Source organism: Amblyraja radiata, chromosome 12 (genome assembly GCF_010909765.2).
Source record: "Amblyraja radiata isolate CabotCenter1 chromosome 12, sAmbRad1.1.pri, whole genome shotgun sequence".
In the NCBI taxonomy this organism is placed as follows: Eukaryota; Metazoa; Chordata; class Chondrichthyes; order Rajiformes; family Rajidae; genus Amblyraja; species Amblyraja radiata.
Window position 1 is genome coordinate 42423241 of NC_045967.1, and position 21374 is coordinate 42444614.

At 42.5% G+C, this 21374-nt stretch overlaps 1 protein-coding gene across 5 annotated transcripts in view; it reads right to left on the reverse strand.

Moving 5' to 3' along the window:
- The window catches only part of nlgn3 (neuroligin 3), a 236054-nt gene that overhangs the window by 29398 nt on the left and 185282 nt on the right, over positions 1-21374 (reverse strand). For all 5 annotated transcript variants that reach the window (XM_033030639.1, XM_033030636.1, XM_033030638.1 and 2 more), the window contains one exon: positions 153-942. In XM_033030639.1, coding sequence (XP_032886530.1) covers positions 153-942 — 790 coding nt within the window. The remainder of the gene's footprint in view (positions 1-152; positions 943-21374) is intronic.

Here is a 21374-nt window from a genome sequence, read left to right on the forward strand (position 1 = left end):
AAGTGTCCCCACTCCATCAGCAGAGCAAGATGTTACAGATCTGCTATGCCAAGAGCAACAAGTCAATTTCTCTATGCTCACATCTTCAGTCAGTAGCCCATTTCACTTTTGCAGAACCAATAGCTAGTAATACAAACAAATATTTTGCTTACCCTGTTTTGGCAAAGTTTGTCCAATACGTCATGACGACAGCACTAAGCATCACGTCATTTTTTGAAAAGTTGCAAGGGAACAGATCAGTCGGTCCAATCATGGGGATGCCAAAGACGTAGGGCACCTCATCGCCATGAGAAGCATCTGACCAGGCCGGCTTCATGTCGCTCTGACAGTGGTGGTAGAAAGCATAAAAATATGTAGGAGAACCATAACGAGCGTGTAGATCGGCTGTTACCACTGCAGGTTCGACCCACTGGTGGTCAGTAAACAGAGCCACTAAGGTTTTCCGTCGTGTCTCAGGATTGTCCCGGTCTGCCCAGTCAGTGTACATGAACTTGATCGTTTCCCGGAGTGTATCCTTGCCCTCAGGGTAGCCATAAAGGTTATCCACAAACTTGGAAACAGTGAAATCAAAGTCACTTCCAGATATGCCGTCCTCCTGATCCACTATCCATTCCACAAACTTGAAACCTTCTCCCTGGTTGACTCCCAACATGATGTCATAATTTAGGAACTCTCCCTGCTCCATCAGAATCTCAGGATCGTCCGGTATTACATCTCCATCAATGACTGGGCCGAATGCAACATGGTACTGCGCTGGCTTGATATCCTGCTCTACTAGCTCCTTGTACGACTTCTGTCTCAGGCAGTCCACCATGTCGAGGGTATCCAACATGTTGCAGCCCACTTTCTCCGCCAGCAATCTGGTGTATTTTGCAGGCTGATAATTCACCGCCCAGCTCGACAAGGCTGACCCGCTCTGAATAATTGCTCTTTGGAAAAGACCTGAAGACAAAATCAGAGAACCGGATAATAAAAGATTAGAACTTTAGATAGTGAGAAAGGCTATTAGACCAACAAGGTAAACAACTTGGTTCAGTGACAATCCCTACTTAACAGCCACTTCTTACATCAATAGTGTTATAGAGTCATTCATACAGCATTCAACTAGGCCTTGAGGACCAAGAAGACACAGTGCTGGAGTAGCTCAGCGCATCAGTTAGCATCTCTGAAGAACCTAGTAAGGTGACATTTCGGCTCAGGACCCTTCTGAGCCGAAGCTTGCCTATGTTGACCAAGATGTTCCATCAAAGCTGGTCCTATTGTGCTTGGCCCAGATCTCTTGAATCCTTTCCTATCCATATATCTGACCAAGGTCTTTTAAATGTTGTTATTATACCTGCCTCAACTACTTCCTCTGGCAGCTCGTCCACCACGCTCTGTGTGAAAATGTTGCCCTTTACGTTCCTATTATGTCTTTTCCTGTCTTACCTTATACCTATTTAGTAGACAATAGACAGTAGGTGCAGGAGTAGGCCATTTGGCCCTTCGAGCCAGCACCGTTATTCAATGTGATCATGGCTGATCATCACAATCAGTACCCCATTCCTGCCTTCTCCCCATATCCCTTGACTCTGCTATCTTTAAGAACTCTATCTAACTCTCTTGAAAGCATCCAGAGAAATGGCCTCCACCGCCCTCTGAGGCAGAGAATTCCAGTCACAACTCTCTGTGTGAAAAAGTATTTCTCCGTTCAAAATTGCTTACCCCTTATTCTTAAACTGTGGCCCCTGGTTCTGGACTCCCCCAACATCGGGAACATATTTCCTGCCTCTAGCGTGTCATATAATAATCTTACATGTTTCAATAAGATCCCCTCTCATTCTTCTAATTTCCAGAGTATACAGGCCCAGCCGCTCCATTCTATCAACATATGACAGTCATATGATTGGGTAAAATATTCTGTGCACCCTGTCTATTCCCCTCATAATATTACACACCATTATAAGATCACCCCTCAGCCTCCTGCGCTCCAAGGAATAAAGTCTTAGCCTGCCCAATCTCTTCCTATAGCTCAGGCCTCGATTCCTGGCACCATTCTCATAAATCATCTCTGCACTAAATCCAGTTTAATGGCGTAATTGAAAGATTCAGCTTGGAAGTGACCTTTTCAGCCCACTGAATCCACACCAACCATCAACCATCCATTCAGGAGCTTTCCCTTCATACTTCTCCTGCCCCATTCTAAAGCCTTCCACTCACAACTTATTTTTAGTTGAACTGTGGCAGGAATTGTGCAATGCCTAATTATTCCTCACTGACCTGCTATTTGCTCAGATTCATTTCAGCAATGCCCCTGTCATGTCTTGATTGACCCAGGGCTGAAGTTCGAACTTCACTTCCTCCTTCAAAATAATTGTCTGATTCTATTACAGTTTCAGTGTGTGGCTTCATCCCAATTCATCTACCAGCTAATGGAACATCCAAGCTTGACATTCTGTGCTGTTCTGATGCTCCCTCACCAACAAAACTCTGCCCTATATAACTATAAGTTATTTCCAAGCCATTGCCAATTGCACCCTACTCTAAAATACTTTTAATATTTTTATCTTACTTCTCTTGAAAGCCTCCATTTGCATTTTTATTTCAATGTACTGATTTCAGAATCCCTATTTTTAATACAATTCCTTTCATTCTATCTCCGTCAGTACTACATACCGCCACATGCCTTCGAGTCTGAATTACACTCTATCATTTACCCTCCGTCCTTCAAAAATGTATAAGAGATCATATCCTTGCTGCCTGCAAAAAGCACCGGGAGAAACCAGATTTCTACAACATGTCATCATCCCACACAAATATCAATTCAAGGACTTTGTTCACTTATGCTATATTACATGAAGGTCTCATTAATAAAGTCCTTTACATTCCCTCATCTCACAACATAGAGATTTGAACAATCTTTTATCCTCGCTTTCAAATTAGTATCTTATCACAGTATTCTATGAGAATCCGAGGGTGTTAGATGTGAGCTACACCATGTCCCAACTCACAGCTTCATTCTTGTCAGAATTAATCAGTCACCTTGCACTCTGGAAATAGCAATTTATCTTTCCACAATCTTCACCAATTTCAAAATGTTGCTTTCTGTTATCTTCTTCAATGTCTCCCCTATTATCTTCCCAATCTCTCGAATGAGTTTGTGCTTTGCTGTTTTTATAACATCAAAAGTACTTAAATAAATCTTTTAGAAATGTTTCTTATTCATAAAATCCAACGTTTCACCTTGTGTCCTTGATATCTAAAAGAACGAATAGTTACAGAGTTGTAGAGGAAGTTACCAATTGCATTAAACCAAAAGTATATTGTGGCATGTGACAAATAATCCACAAATCTACTGTTGGAACAAGGAACTGCAGATGCTGGTTTAAACCGAAGATAGACACAAAAAGCTGGAGTAACTCAGCGGGACAGGCAGCATCTCTAGAGAGAAGGAATGGATGATGTTTCGGGTCGAGACCCTTCTTCAGACGAAGGGTCTCGACCCGAAACGTCACCCATTCCCCTTCTCTCAAGAGATGCTGCCGGTCCTGCAGAGTTACTCCAGCATTTTGTGATCTACCTTGTATTTTTACAGTTCCTGACTGCTTGCTCATCTGTGAATTTAAACATTCTACTACTGTCAGCCATGTCTTTAGCTTCTGAAGTCTTAACCTTTAGATTTCAGTCTCTGCCACTGCCTTTCTACCTCTCTTTCTTCCTTTCAGATGCATTTTCAAACCAACAACACTGGTCATGATTTTGTCATCTTTCCTAATATCTCTTTAGCTTGCGGTTAGGTTTTGTTGGATAACACTCTAATGAAGCGCTTTAGAATGTTTTTGTTATATTAAATTGAAGTTGTTCTTAAAGTCTTTATTTTACATTTTCACAAATAACAAAGAACTGTAATTAGTGCATTTGCAAAGCAATACACATCTGTAGCATAAACGCTGCATTCATAATTAAGCTGATTAGAAAAGGTCTAATCCCAATTCCCTACAGTTTCAAATTCCTAATATTTTATTTAATGAGATTGTCTGCCGCTTCTTTCTGGTACAATGCTCTTGCAGCATAAATTTAATCCTGTTAACTTCAACTTTATTGCAGGAGCTTGCCAATGTACCTTTTTTGTATTTTTCATTCACGGTATGCAGGTGTTGTTGGCAAGTTAAGTATTTATTGTCCGTTCCCAATTCTCGTCATAATAGGTATTTGCTTTAGTTAAGAACATTGATTCAGATCTGGAATTGTATGTCTAGGGTAAGATTAGGCAAGGATGGCAAATGTTGCTCCCTAAAGGGCATTAATATACCAGATGGGTTTTGATGACAACCTGATAATTCATTATTACATTAATTTCATGACAGAATATTAACCTTTAATGTAGCCATTACATTTCTAGATAAGCATTTCTAATGAATAACCACCAAGGACTGCAATGTGACCTCAGTGGGCACTGCAAATAATATCTTCCATTTAAGCAACTGACATAATGCCAACATGTAGACACAAGGAACTGCAGATGCTGGTTTACAAAAAAAGACACAAAGTGCTGTGATTACTAACGGGTCAGGTAGCATCGCTGGAGATCAGGAATAGGTGGCATTTCAGGTCAGGACCCTGCTTCAGACTGATTTTAGTAAGGGGGAGAAAGCCAACATGAAAAACTACTCACAACATGAAAAATTCCTCTAAGTGCCAATTATGCTGCCAACAACCATATCAATAATAGAGATAGCTTTTGCTGATGTGTATGCTTTTTATCTGTCACAAAGTGGTGGCATATGTTACATGCAGTCATTTAATACATCACACCCAGTGGGATAGCTAACATGTTTCTTGTAGCCACGTCAAAGTATCTTAACCCCGTCCCCTACCCCTCTTATTCCTCTATAAAGCCCAATTCCTTCTGAAATATAAAGATTTTTCTCATATACTGTAAGAATCCATGTAAGAGTTTGCAAACACTCCTGAACGGGTTCCAAGGGAAAATGTCCCTGTTGCCTCCAGCCAATGAGCCTTCTCTTTCTCCAGGCAGCAATCTTCTCTCAGTGCTACCATAATTAATATTACCAATGCTAGTCCTCCTATAGTCTTCAACATCTTTAAAATATTATCTTTCTATGTACTGATTGCACTGATCTCATGTTTCCAGATTGCCATTTCTTCTTCTAACTTATTCTTTCATGAAAACTTCAAAATTGGTGAAAAACATTTTAAGACCAGCTTTTGTTTCCTCAAAATAATCCAAAATATTTTAAATTTGTTATCTTCTATTTCCGATTTCCTGCAATTTTTATTCAATTATGACCAATTTCCTGGATAATATCCTATTATTTTGATGTTTCTGATAAGCTAAGAAACTGATTACCAGTTAGTTATAGGAGAAGAATTAGGCCATTTGGCCCATCAAGTCTACTCTGCAATTCAATCATTGCTGATCTATCTTTCGCTCAACCCTTTTCTCCTGGCTTCTCCCCATAATCTCTGGCACCTTACTAATCAAGAATCTATTTATCCCTGCCTTAAAAATATCCATTGGCCTGGCATCCATGTGCGTTTGTGGCAATGAATTCCATGGGTTCATGACCCTCTGACAAATAATTATTATTATTATTCATTGGAGTTTAGAAGGATGAGGGGGTTCTTATAGAAACATATAAAATTATAAAAGGACTGGACAAGCTAGATGCAGGAAAAATGTTCCCAATGTTGGGCGAGTCCAGAACCAGGGGCCACAGTCTTAGAATAAAGGGGAGGTCATTTAAGACTGAGGTGAGAAAAAACGTTTTCACCCAGAGAGTTGTGAATTTGTGGAATTCCCTGCCACAGAGGACAGTGGAGACCAAGTCACTGGATGGATTTAAGAGAGGGTTAGATAGAGCTCTAGGGGCTAGTGGAGTCAAGGGATATGGGGAGAAGGCAGGCACGGGTTATTGATAGGGGACGATCAGCCATGATCACAATGAATGGCGCTGCTGGCTCGAAGGGCCGAATGGTCTCCTCCTGCACCTCTTTTCTATGTTTCTATGTTTCTAATGAAATTCCTCATTTCCTTTTATTCTGAGGCTATGGCCTCTGGTGCTAAACTCTCCCACTAGTGGAAACATCCTCTCCACATCCACTCTATCCAGGCCTTTCTCTATTTGCTAGGCATCAATGAGTCCCTTCCCCCCTCATATTAAACTCCAGTGAGTACAGGCCCAGTACCATCAAATGCTCATCATATGTGAACCCAATCATTCCTAGGATTATTCTCGTAAACTTCCTCTGGGCGCTCTTCAATTCCAGCAAAACCTTCCACAGATATGGGGTATAATTAGTTATTATACCCCATACTGAGGATAATTAGTTATTCCTCAGTATATCAAATGTGTTATAAGGTTACACATTATTATTCCAACAATATTCTGTTCACCATCGTATCATTTCTATACTCACAAAGTAGTTTCTGTAATATTGCTGCTGGCTATCCTCACTGATAACCTTACTCAATACACTTTGAATCTTCCATTATCCCCATTTTATTACCAATAATTATTTAGAGATTTTGTAGAAAGTAGCTCTGATTGGTAGTAAAACTTCACACTTCTCCCCCCCCCCACTCCCTCCACCTTTTCTCCCTCGCTTCCTCTCTTCCTTGTGCCTCACCTGGATTTCTCCCTTTCCCTTCTCTCCCCATCCACTGACAGTCTTTCACATTTCATACCTCCTCTATCCTTATCTCTTTATCTCACACCTTTTGTCTTCTCATCTCTGGCCTCTGTCCAACCATCTGCCAATCAACCCCCCCCCCCCCCCCCCCCCCCATGTTTAGCTTGTCAGACTTTGTCCCGTCCCCACATAATTTTCTACCTACACCCCCCCTACACCCCACTATAATCAGTCTGAAGAATGGTCCGTTACTTGTTATCAGCATCTGCAGTTCCTTTTGTCCACTGTTCACTCTGACACTTCTGTTATACATGTCTACTTTCCTAGGGCTCGAATATTACTTTACCACAAATGTACGGTCAGCTTATATGGCCGGTCCTGATCAGTTTCAATCTATAACCGCCAAAAAGGTCATTCAGGGATTTCAGAACACATCAAGCAGATTTTTCTAAATTTCGGCATGTTAAAAATTCCTGACGCAAGCTGAAAACTTATTTCTTCACAATTAATTCATGTTGTAAACAATTCATTCCTGATTTTAACCCAGACTGACTGTCGAATGACCATGTCAGATGTGGGGGCAGTAAGGGAGGTGGTGGGGAAGGGAAATGCAGTAGGTTATCCACCCCCCAGCTTAAAAAAACTGGGTTAAATTTAACACCATTCATTTTCTTTGGGAAGTCACACACTTGACCAACTTGTACAGTCTCTACCGTATGGGTAATGTTTCAAGTGCTCCTCTAACGTAATAAATGGAAAGCAGCCTGCATGTTTGTGTAACTCAGCAATGGCTACTGAGCTTTCAGCAAATGCAAGTAAAATATGAATTTTATCTTGTGTGGCAAATGTTCTTTTTATGAAAGACTTATTCATACGCATCCTTCTAAACAACAAAGATTCTATCCCTATTAACACATTAACTTTCAGTCCCCAGCTCCCAAAAAACAGTATAACACAAATATTTTTAATTTTAAAAACATTATTTTATGTTATATTTTCAGTGACTCTTTGTTCTGCCTTTCCTCTCGACATAAATTCACATTTCCCATCTATAAAGTAATGCATCTTCATTTAATCACTAAATCTCAGTCATCTAATGCCACCTCTCAAATTTGTCTACAACACTCTAACTTCAATCTAAATATCTATGCCATCTGGCTCAGTTTTCATTTACAAGGACACACCTCTGACCTACAATATCAATGCTTGCAGTGATAGCTTTCAAACCTTATCTCATCTAGTGCTGAAGCTCTCAATAACAAAATCTAGTGCCTTATTTTTATAGCTGTCCTTACATAGTGTGGCAGGTGTTCGCTAGGTCTGCTGTCAAGTAAATATGGATGAGCAGAGGGTGAAACAGGTGACTGTACATTGCCATCTGGGGAAAGAGATATGGTTAATATTTCATCAGAACTTCCACATTCAAGGAAATGAGCCAAGAATTGATTCTTTTCTAATCCATTCTTATTTACAATTTGCACGTAAATTGCACTCATTTAGGTGGCACGTAATCATTTCCAGGTAAAACTGTGCATGGTAGCAAATTGGCCTGTGCAATTGTATCTAACATTTTGCCACCATCAGTCTTGCACCTAATGACCTCTCTATTTCAGTATGTAGAAGGTGGAACTGTTCTTTGAAATGAAAATGTCACCCTAGAGTCCATCATTTGTAAACTGCAATAATGAAGTAGCTGCCACATCAGAGTTGGAACAGGCTCAAAAGATAAAAGTGAATCATCGGTCCATTCTTATCTATGATGTGAACAATATATTCAACTTGAATGGAAGACAAACACAGTAAATTTGCAAGTACATATTATAATTCATGAAAGGACACAAAGTGCTGAAGTAACTCAGCAGGTCAGGCAGCATCCATGGAGAACATGGATAGGTGATGTTTCAGGTCAGGACACTTCTTCAGATTGATTATTGTTGGGAGGGATGGGGGGAGAAGGCTGGAAAAAGGAAGTCTAATGAGAACATGAACTGTGACTCCTATTTTTCAGGTTATCCATCACCATCGACCGATTCACCAAATGGTGCCAGCACAACAACCTGGCTCTCAATATCAGTAAAACCAAGGAACTGATTGTGGACTTTGGAAGAGGAAAGATGAGGACCGACAATCCTGTTTATATCAATGGGACGATGATGGAGAGAGTCAAAAACGTCAAATTTCTGGGCGTGCGTATTTCCGAAGATCTTTCCTGGACCCAGCACACTGATGCAATTATAAAGAAAGCACATCAGCGCCTCTACTTCCTGAGAAGATTACGGAGATTGGTATGTTAAAGAGCATTCACTTGAACTTCTACAGGTGTACAATAGAGAGCATAATGACTGGTTGCATTGTGGCCTGGTTCGGCAACTTGAACGTCCAGGAGCGGAAAAGACTGCCAAAAGGTGCGACCACTGCCCAGTCCATCACCGGCTTTGACCTCCCCACCATCGAAGGGATTTATCAGAGTCGCTGCCTCAAAAAGGCAGCTAACATCATCAGAGAACCACACCAACCTGGCCACACACTCATTTCATCACTGCCATCGGGAAGAAGGTACAGGAGCTTGAAAACTGTAACGTCCAGGTTCAGGAACAGCATCTTCCCTTCAGCCATCAGGCTATTAAACACGACAACAAATAAGCTCTGAACTACAAAAGACATTATTGTTGCGTTATAATTGTTTGTTTTTTGAGTATGTGTGTATGTCTATATATACACACGCTGACCCTTTTTTTCTTTCATTTTTGTACTATGTTTACATATTCTGTTGTGCTGCAGCAAGTAAGAAATTCATTGTTCTATCTGGGACATATGACAATAAACACTCTTGACTCTTGACATATATTTAATCCAAGTTGCTCAAGGAACTTCACATTCAGTTCACGCATGAAAGACACAATAAGCAAAATTAAGGCCTTACAGTCTTGTTCTTTGTTCATGGTTTGGATAATGTAGAAGTGGTAAGGGAACACTTGCTAGGAGAAGTCACTTTTTATCATTATGAGTCAACTAAATCACGGTGCTCATGCAGACAACGTGATTCTTAGCACAATACAAATATATTCACCAGTTCAGCAGAGAGAACTCAGATTTACACATTTGACTTTAGAGATACAGCGTGGAAACAGGCCCTATGGCCCACCGAGTCTGTGCCGAACAACGATCACCCTGTACACTAGCACTATGCCACACAGTAGGATTTAACAATTTACAGAATCCAATTAACCTGTATGTCTTTGGCGTGTGCGAGAAAATCAGAGCACCCAGTGAAAACCACGTAGATGCAGGGAGAACATATATGAACTCCGTACATTCAGTGACCATTTTTAAGAAGGGGGACAAGGCTGAATGTGGAAACTACAAGGGCATCTCGCTCCTGTCAACAACAGGCAAAGTCCTTGCTCGTGTCTTCACAAACCGACTTCTAGCAATGTCTGCGGAGGGACTCCCAGATCACAGTGTGGCTTCCGCCCACCCAGAGGTACAGCAGACATGATATTCACAGCATGCCAACTGCAGGAAAAATTCTATAAATAAAGGTAGCCTTTGTACATGGCCTTCATAAACCTGACAAAGGCTTTTAACTCGGTAGACCGCTATACTATCAAGGTACGGTTGTCACGACAAGTACATCAGAATATTGAGGCTTCTACATGATGGCATGTCGGTCACAGTGCTCAGCAACTGCGGCTCTGAGTCCGAGCCCTTAACTGTGGAAATGGGGGTCAAACAAGGATGCATCATCGCACCCACCCTGTTTGTCGTCTTCATTGCTGCCATACTTCACCTCATTGGTGAACTTAGAATCACTTAGAAAGTGTAAATCCTCCCTTATTGCAGAGGGAAGTCAGATGTTTTACCATTTGAATTGCTTCCAGCTCAGTTGACATGGATTTTAAGCAATCATCCATGTATAAATTATTCTTCAAAGAGATTATTACTTCATGAAATTTAGTATTCTGGCCAAACTTGCGTTTCAAAGTTTGGGTACGCTGCTCTGCCATACGACGATTATTCGGGAGATTAACACTTTCTTGTTTAAGAGGTAAGTCCAGACAATAGTGTCCGTCAATCTTTACTGAGTAGTTCATAATATCCACAAAACTCTTTTCTAGACATTTCTTCAGATTCTTATTGGTACTTTCATTGAAGTCATGATTTTATTGCTTCATCACCAGCTTTTCTAATTTATCAGTAGATATTTGATTAACAGCAATGGTAGGGTAGTTCTTCTGATTCCCGTTTTCGTTATACCTTCTCAAGGAGCCATAGAGAACCCACCCAAGTCGGGTTTTCGCAGCATATGGTCCATCACCTTGGCTCCTCACAATCTGTATAGGTTCCAATGCCTTCAAAGCATTCGTTCCGATAAGTAGGTCAACACTAGAATTTATTTCAGATATTTTGACATCCTTCAGGTAAGGTCATTGGTTCAAGTCCTCACATCTGGGTATATTTTGATGACCAACAGGCATGGTTCCATGTGTAAACACTTCAGATATTGGTATAAAATTATCTTCATCCAAACATGATATCTCCATACTTGTAATGTAATGACTCATGCTCTCTTTATCTTTATTCATGGTGCGCAACCGAATCTTAGTCTCTTCTGTGATGTCCAGCCTTCTCGTCAGGTTTTCTGTGCAAAAGGTAGCCGAACGTCCGTGATCCAGAAAAGCATATGTTTGCAACACTGTATTCGTCTTGCTGTTCCTTACCTGTACTGGTAAGATAGAGAAGATACAGGCTTCAACCCCAGCCCCAGTATGAGCAGTTACTTGAGGGGAGATGATAGCATCACTAGTAGTTGGCTTCTTCTGTTCTGTTTGCTCCGGTTCATCCTCTTCCATTTGCTCTGGTAGCTTCTTTACAGTGTGAAGTGCTTCAGGATGATATTGCCTGCACTTATAACAAATTATAGGACTCTTACAGTCTCTCACCATATGTCCTTTTTTCCAAACATCCAAAACAGATTCCCTTCTTTTTCAAGAATTCCACCCTTTCTTCATACTCTTTCTTCTTGAAGCTTCAACACCATCTTATGATGTGACCAACTTCATCACATAACAAACACAATCCTATTTGCTTGATAGTAGGATACATCTCCTTTCAGTCCATCTGTCATTTCCATAGGTATTATAGTGGTAACAAAACTACTTCTCTTAGGTTCTGGTCTTTCTTCAGTTTTGATAAAGGTAGAACCTTTGTTATTTGCAATTGGTTTATGATCTTCAATAGTCCCATGGTGTGGCTCTAACATGTACCGTACTTGCCTGTCTAAGAATTTCACCAGGTCTGGTAGCCTGGCTACTTGCTTCCTCTCATCCAATATTCTGCCTGCTTCATCTCTCCACCCTTCTCTCAGTCTTCTGGGCAACTTACTAATGATGACTCTTGTATTACGTGCAAGATTCATTTCCTCCATGTGGCTGAGATATTTAATCGAGCTGCAACAACCTCTAAGAAATATTGCATAATCACTCAATGCCTCCCCATCTTCTGGCTTGATTTCTTTCCAAGCACGGGCCTTCTCCATGTATGCGTTAGCAATCCTCTGTCCATTACCAAAGCGTTCTTTAAGTAATCTTCCGGCCTCTTTATAGCCATGGCTGTCAAGCTCATTTTGACAACTTTCTCCAAGTACCTGAACATCTCTGCTTGTGTACTTCATCAGAAATCGTAAGCGCTCCTTTTCATCCGTATTTTCGGTTCTAATACTTCTTCTAATGCCCTTATGAAAGCTTCATACTGCAAAGGATCTCCATCATATGTAGGAATTTCTGCTGGTGGTAGAATGAGAGAGGTATTTTGTCGAGTTATGAATTCAGCTTGACTATTCATCAATGCCAATAATCCATCCTGAAAACCTTGGCTTGGCACCAACGGATGATAGGCAGGCCTCTGTGACTCAAACTGGCTTGCTCGAGCCTCTGCAGCAGGCCCCGGAAAAGCATACTCCGTTATTGGTTTGACTCGAGCCTCTACAGTGGCTCCATAATTAGTTTGTTTCGATCTGGCACCCATTTGCTGAGATAAAGTTTCACCCCTCTTCCAATGGGTGTTTAAAGCCGTGAAATCCAGTGGACCTCGATTGTGGAATTGATCCAACTGCTGACTCACTTGGAGCAGTTTTTCCTCTTGGTCTAGAGTTCATCGTCTTCGATACTCTGGAGCTGCATCTTGAACCCTCACTTTCCAATATCTCCTTCTTTGATTTGACCACCGCCATCTTTGTGTCTAGTTCCAGTCGGTCCTTTCGTCGCCTCATCTGTTCTTCTTGTCATCTCATCTCTTCTTTCTGTCGCGTCATCTCTTCTTTCTTCTGTTCTTCTTGTCCCTCAATCTCATGTTTCTTCTTCAAGGCATCCACTTCTATTGAGAGAGCTGCAACAGGGCTTTCTGTCTCTCCCTTCGGGGGAATGCGACTTTTTTGTCGTATCCCCCTTCTCTTCCCCCGTCTGCGCTGAGGCCTAATGGCGGAGCTGGCGGCCTCCAACCTGCGACCGACCTCGAGGGTCCGGAGGTAGAGCCAGCCAGGACTCACCAACGCGAGGTTGGCCGTCTTCGAGCTGTGGCGACGTCCGGGTAGCGGCACGACTCGGCGCTCCGGTGAGGGCGGACGGCGCGGGGCTGAGACACTCCCGTGCGGGCGGCACGGCTGCCGGCTGGAAGGCGCTCCCGTGGGGGCAGCCCGGTGCGGGGCTGAGACGCTGCCATGTGGGTGGCCTGGCTACCGGCTGGAAGGCGCTCCAGTGAGGGTGGACCGGCTCCCGGCTGGAAGGCGCTCCCGTGGGGGCAGCCGGTGCGGGGCTGAGATGCTGCCGTGTGGGTGGCCTGGCTACCGGCTGGAAGGCGCTCCGGTGAGGGCGGACCGGCTCCCGGCTGGAAGGCGCTCCCGTGGGGGCAGCCCGGTGCGGGGCTGAGACGCTGCCGTGTGGGCGGCCCGGTGCGGGGCGGAGACGGTGCTCCGGCGGCTGAGGCGGCGGCGACCTGGATCCGGGGCTCGGCCGCGAGCCAGTGGATGACAATGTCGGGAGCTCGCAGGTCACAGGATGGTGCCTGTTTTCCGGAGCACCCGTTGCAACAGCTGCATCCGCTGGACTGGAGGGCGGCAGCTTCGACCACCCCCGGGCCGCGGAGCTTGAACCGCGGGACTGACTTACCATCGCCCGGTGGGGTATCGCCTCGGCGCAGAGGGAGAAGAGGAGGGAAGAGACAGTAACTCTAAGACTTTTGCCTCCATCACAGTGAGGAGGTGCTTGGTGAACTCACTGTGGTGGATGTTAATTTGTGTTTATTGTGTGTTGTTATTGTTACATGTATGGATGCAGGCAACGGCATTTCGTTCAGACCGAAAGGTCTGAATGACAAATAAAGAATTCAATTCAATTCAATTCAATTCAATATCAGCCTCAACTCCCAATCGAGCAAAAACCCTTTATGTCTTGATCTTCGTATAGATATATTCGAGATACTATCTCGTGGTGTTGTAAATAACTCATTCTAAGCTTCCCCCAGTCTAGTTTCACTCAAAAATCACTGAGTCAAGCACTTGCGCATCTAAACTTTATTTTGGAAAAACACAATAACAGTTCCCACTACTATACCTAACCATCGCGGGTTCGATCGTCGTATCTGCCTGGCCAAGCCCTCTTAACCTAGTTCAAGCAGAGACACTCCAGAAGGTCACGCAGTCCTAAGCGCTCTCCCAGAAGATTGACACAGGAACTCGTGGGAGCGGCCTTTTATAGGTCCCCGAAGCTTGAGGGGCCGAACCACATGGGGGTGGTCTCTATACAGTCCAATAACAGATATCGATTAACACAGTACATAATAGACATTTCCCCAATCCCATAATACAGTAACCAATACAATGTATTTGAAAGAAAGTTCTAGAAGGAAGCAAACAAGAATAAACGCGTTGAAACATGTGCCCTGAGATTCAAACGGTTTCTCCAAGGCTCAACAGTTCGACCAATCATCTATTAACAGGATGACTGTCTTGTAACATTATTTATACTATTTACAATGCTTTTGCAGCGATCCAATCGAAATTATGCATTTAAGGTTCATTTGCAAAACTGCTATACATTTTATCAATTTAGGAGAAACAAGGAGAACACCTGGACCATTCACCATCCTGCATACCAGTCTGAGCCTAGACTGACTGGCGCCATTCAAAGCCTGTAAAGTTCAGCTGACAAGGATTAAGCAATTCTGACAAGTGCAGGGATCCTCCATTTTATGGTGCCTTTAATTTGGACAGTATTAACATTCCCCCATTTTATCTCATCATAAATGATAACTCCAAAATACAACGATGACTGCTATAGTTTAACAAATGTTCTAACAAGAAGATGTTGATGTAGCTTTTCAGAATTTCATCGAGCTTCCCGAGTTTTCGTGGGTGTAGCTCCATGATTTCTGTCTGATGAGTCTTCACCTCCCGAGGTTTCGTGGGCATGAATCCCATCCATCAATCTTGATAGTTCATTGGTCCTTAATTCGTAATAGAGTGGAGAATTTCTAAGAAAACCTGGGAGGAAACAAGTTAACCACTGATACCTTCACTAATACTTTTACAATGATGAAGATGCACCCAGGCATTTCTTCCCTCTACTTTTACTGCTGTTGGAGTTATTAGAAGAACTTGGTAAGGTCCTTCCCAACGAACTTCTGATCCTTTCCTTACCCAATTCTTCACTGAGATATAGTCTCCAGGTTTTACTTCAATGGGAGTTATTAATGAAGGCATATAAATAGTTACTAATGAATAGTTACTATTGAAGGCATATCCCCATAGGCTGCTCTCACTCTACAATGTAAATCCCTTAAGGCTCTGGTCAAGGCTAAGATATAGTCGGTCATCTCTGCAGTCATATGGTGGAAATTTACTATTTTCATCGCATTCTGGTTCCAAGGGGTTTTTAAAGTCCTAGCGTAAATAATTTCAGCTGGGCTTAATCTAGATTCCCCTGCTGACTCTCGTCTGAAATAGGGCTATTGGGAGTAATTTAATCCATCCAAGTCCGGTCTCTGCCTTTAATTTGGCTAATTTAGTTTTAAGGGTCTGGTTTGCCATTTCTACAAGTCCAGCAGCCTGTGGCCAATAAGCACAGTGTAATTGCTGCTGGATCCCCAGCTGTTCACAAAATTCGTTATTGATTTGCCCAATAAAGTGTAGACCGTTATCTGAGCTAAGTTGAATGGGAATGCTGAATCTAGGGACAATTTCTCTCATTAGCACCTTGACAACAGTAGTTGCTTTATTGTCAAGGGTTGGATATGCTTTGATCCACCGGCTGAATACATCGACTATGACAATAACATATTTGTATCCTTGGCATCTTTCTAGTTCAATGTAGTCAATTTGCAATGTCTCAAAAGGACCCATAGGCAATGGTGTTTTCCCTCCTTGACATCCTATTCCTTTCCCTGGATTGTATTTCTGACAGACCAGACAATTACTGCTTACCTTCTGAGCAAAAGATTGTAATTTTGGATGCCACCAAGTAGCAAATAGAGCGTCCCCTACTGCCCTTGCACCACAATGGGTTGCATAGTGCATACACTCTATAACCCAAACTGCTAATGGGTCTGTCATGCAAGTTTGCCCTGCTGGAGAGGTCCACAGCCCAGTCATACAATCCAGTACACATCCCAGTTGTCTCCATCTCTCCTTGTCTCCTTCAGTAGCCTTGTAATGGAACGATTTATTGGATGGTTGGCATCAGTTTCTCCAAGGGGGACTTGTTAGTTACACTTTTAGTCTAACTCATCATTTTAGGTACCACCACCTTACGTTCTTCGCTACTAAATCGGCATTACAATTTCCAATATCTACTGGGGTCTGTCCTTTAGTATGGGCACTACATTTCATTACAGAGATTTGTCTGGGTAGCATTAAGGCCTCCAATAAATCTGTCACCAATTGTTTGTTTGATATTTGGGTGCTTGCAGAAATTAGGAATCTCCTATTTTTCCATAATTGTCTAAAATCATGCACCAGCCCAAATGCATATCGAGAATCAGTGGAGATATTTACTTTTAGATTTTCCCCAATAATGCAAGCCCAAATTAAAGTGAATAATTCAGCTTGCTGTGCTGAATAGGGTGATTCAAAAGCAGCTGCTTCTACAATCTCCGTCTTTTGATTAACAATTGCATACCCGGACAATCTCTCACCCCACGGTCCAATGGATGCACTCCCGTCCACATATAATGTGATGTCAGAGACTTCCATGGATACATCCCTCAAGTCCTCTCTCACTGATGTTTCTTCCTCTATAACAAATACACAGTCATGTCCTGCTTCTGATTGCTCTTCTGGGGGTGAAATAAGAAAAGAGGCTGGGTTAATCAATATACACTGTTTGAACTGCAATTTCGGATTGTTCAACAGATAGATCTCATACTTATTTTGGCGGGCCATTGGCAATTGCTGGGTTTGAAGCTGCCCCAACAATGCTGATACCGAATGTGAACTGTAAACTACAATTTCCTGCTGGAGTGTCAAATTAGCAGTTGATTGTAAACTATTGTAGATTGCAGTTAAGATTTGAGTGCAAAGAGGATGTCCCCTAGCTACTGGATCTAATTTAGAGGAGTAATATGCAACTGGTCTATGTCTATCCCCATGGTTTTGCGTTAGTACCGAAGTGGACTTAAAATAGCCATCATCTCGTTAGGCTTCCATGGGGAATAGACTCTAATTGTACGGGGATTAATTGCATTTACTGCATTGGTTGGATCAAAAGAAGGATTAGGCATTTCCCTCACAGGGAACTGTCAAAGGGTTGTTTGTTTAGTTTCAAGATCTATCTTGGCTTCTTCAATGGTTGTCTCAGATGTATCTTCCCCTTCACCAGGGGGTTCACGGCACTTTCTAAATGATTTATTTCCTTCTCTAATTGCTCGTCCAACTTGTCTAGAGGTACGCTCTTCTTTCTCCATAACTAATTGAGTTCTTTTTCTAGTCTGGCTTCTGGTAACGTGAACTCTAGGACTGTCTGTAATGGACGGAGCGATCGGGTTTAAGGAAGTCTGTGCCATGGAATTTGATTGTCTATTCCGGTCACAAGCTCCGCAATGTGCATCTAGAGTATTGGGATCGTAAGATGTTTAAGGTGGTGGATGTGAATTCCTAATTTTAACACTCTCCCAATCTTCTAAATAATCATCGTCATCCCCCTCGTAACCAGTGCCTACCATCGGATCCTCATGCTTAAAACATATGGATGACAGTTTCTCTGTGGAAGATTTTCTTTTACCCTTATCTTTAATACTCTCAAGCTCCTCCCTTAGGCTACCTGGAGGTTCAAATGCTTCAGTATCCTCTAATTTTGTCCCCTGCTTTAGAGTTGCTTTCTTCCAACTTGCCATTCTTTCACCGCTCTATTCGCTTTTTGTTCCTCATAATAATTTCTCCACAATTCAATTAATTATTTTGCCCCTGCATTATTGCTGCATTGCCAGATAATCTGCTCAATGTATTTCAATCCCTTTACTGTATCTGGGCCACAATTCGCTCCCTAATTCTCTATTTAATTCTCCGGAAAGAATTCTCAATCGGTCAGCTTTTTGTGGAAATTCACTGCATATTTCTTGTAAAGGACTTTCCGAGTCAGTGGTCATATCTTTATTAGCGTGGTTCCCCATTCTATTGGATATGGAAGTAACTCTCAAGCTAATCGCACCTCTTAACAATTTCCCCTTTCTAATTTCAAAATTTCAAAATTACCAAAGACGTTTTTAAGCAATATTCAAGATCAAGGTGCTCCAGGAAACAACCAACCGCAATCACACACGTTCTCGCAGCCCGTTTCCTATCCCCGACCTTAATCTAAACACATGCAAATAATCTCCAAGCACGTAAGCAAAATCGAACACAGAAAATAAATTATTCCACTTATTATAAGTATGCCTAACCACACTCCTGTAAAAACCATCCACTTATTATGACGGTAAATCACACTCTAATAAATGCTCGTCGTGGCGTACTCGGTCAACGGAACGAATCCTCCCCCGATCCAGCGATCAAAAGAATACGAACCCTGATCGAATCACCACGAATCGGATTCTAACAATACTTCAAACGCACTTTTACTTCAATTATCTAACACCCGAAAATCCTTAAGCGCTCACAGGGGCAATACAAGTAGCGGTCCGGTAAATCACACTCCATATCTAAACTTTCTAAATCTTAACGCACTCTAAATCTTTTTACATACACAAAGTATTTATACAATTCAGATCCAATAAAGATGCTAAAAAAGATGCTGGATTTCTCAAATTCTCGTTAAGCAGCTGCAGCCTGCCAACTATGACCAAGTTTTTGGACAACTCTTCACCCTGCTTTATGGGCCTCTAACCCAAAGGAGTGCTATCCCCCCCCCCCCCCCCCCCGTGCTTGTTAGACTCTGTTCTACGATCACGTTGGGACCCTTTCCAAAGCCCGAGAATGATCGATCCGCTCCGACTACAGTTGTATAGTACTCTGGTGAGACCACATCTGGAGTATTGTGTACAGTTTTGATCTCCTAATTTGAGGAAGGACATCCTTGTGATTGAAGCAGTGCAGCGTAGGTTCACGAGATTGATCCCTGGGATGGCGGGACTGTCATATGAGGAAAGATTGAAAAGACTAGGCTTGTATTCACTGGAGTTTAGAAGGATGAGGGGGTATCTTATAGAAACATATAAAATTATAAAAGGACTGGACAAGCTAGATGCAGGATAAATGTTCCCAATGTTGGGCGAGTCCAGAACCAGGGGCCAAACTTAGAATAAAGGGGAGGTCATTTAAGACTGAGGTGAGAAAAACTTTTTCACCCAGAGAGTTGTGAATTTATGGAATTCCCTGCCACAGAGGGCAGTGGAAGCCATGTCACTGGATGGATTTAAGAGAGAGTTAGATAGAGCTCGAGGGGCTAGTGGAGTCAAGGGATATGGGGAGAAGGCAGGCACGGGTTATTGATAGGGAACGATCAGCCATGATCACAATGAATGGCGGTGCTGGCTCGAAGGGCCGAATGGCCTCCTCCTGCACCTATTTTCTATGTTTCTATTACTAGCGAAGTGCCGAAAATCAATGCGAAAACCGCAGTGGCGCTGATTTCTGTACTCGAGATCGAAACAGCTCAACACCCTTGATTGCAAACTTATGTTTGGGGGTCCATTGAGATCCCGGATGAGCCCCCCAATGTAAATAGCTCGTTCTAAGCTTCCCCCCAGTCTCGTTTCTGTCAGAAAACACTGAGTCAAGCACTTGCGCATCTAAACTTTATTTTAGAAAAACACAATAACAGTTCCCACTACTATACCTAACCACCGCAGGTTTGATCCTCGTATCTGCCTGATCAAGCCCTCTTTAGCCTCGTTCTAGCAGAGACACTCCAGAAGGTCACGCAGTCCTAAGCGCTCTCCCAGAAGATCGACACAGGACCCCATGGGAGCAGCCTTTTATAGGACCCCGAAACTTGAGGGGCCGAACCACATGGGGTGGTCTCTCTACAGTCCAATAACAGATATCGCTTTAACACAGTATATGATAGACATTTCCCCACTCCAATAATACAGTAACCAATATTGATTGATTAGTAGGACTGAGTGTTACAATCCTTAAGATTTCACTACAATTGACATTCTTGGTTATGACCACTAGGTGAATTTGCTAACAATCAGACACATCTTCAGTTGTGTATTTGAAAGAAAGTTCTAGAAGGAAGCAAACAAGAATAAACATTGAAACATGTGCCCTGAGATTCAAACAGTTTCTCCGAGGCTCAACAGTTCGACCAATCATCTATTAACAGGATGACTGTCTTGTAACATTATTTATACTATTGACAATGCTTTTGCAGCGATCCAATTGAAATGATGCATTTAAGATCCGTTTGCAAAACTGCTATACATTTTTATCAATTTAGGAGAAACAAGGAGAACACGTGGACCCCTCACCATCCTGCATACCAGTCTGAGCCTAGACTGGCTGGCGCCATTCAAAGCCTGTAAAGTTCAGCTGACAAGGGTTAAGCAATGCTGACAAGTGCAGGGATCCTCCATTTTATGCTGCCTTTAATTTGGCCAATATTAACAGTGTAATCTCATCTTCCATTCCAGCACCTTGTTGCATCGCACTTCCAGCTGTTAATCGCGTAAATTGTGGTATAATTTCAGATAACCACTCCTCTGCCTCATCCCTGAAACCATTAAATATCTCCACCCTTGCTTCCAACCACTGGGTGTGTCTTTCGCGTTCTTCCCGAGGCGGCTGTGAACACAGCAACACATTTTGTTTCTTTCCAACCTCTTCGCAGAGGTTCCATAGTTGGCCCGGATTAGTTTCTACTTTGATCACATTCTTATCCGATTCCATTAGTTTCTTCTGTTTCTCAATTAATCTGGTAACCTGTTTCCATCATTTGTTTCTCTCCTTCTCTGTTTCTTTCACGTAGGCAGCTTGGGTATTATCTGCATCTTCTCGATACTTTAGCCTGGCTCTGCCACCTTTTGGTTCCTCTGGCATGGCTCTTCCTTCATCTTATGGCTCCATGGATGCAAACAGGTCTTGGCAGATTGCCAAGTCTTTAAATTGAAGGAACAAGGTCTCCTCCAATTTTGCTCCAATTTTGTGGAAACATCTTTTCTCTGGAACAATAACAAATTGGATATCCAGACTACATCCCTCAACATCTACAAAGTTTATAATGATGTTAGTTCAAAAGGAATGTGTCTTA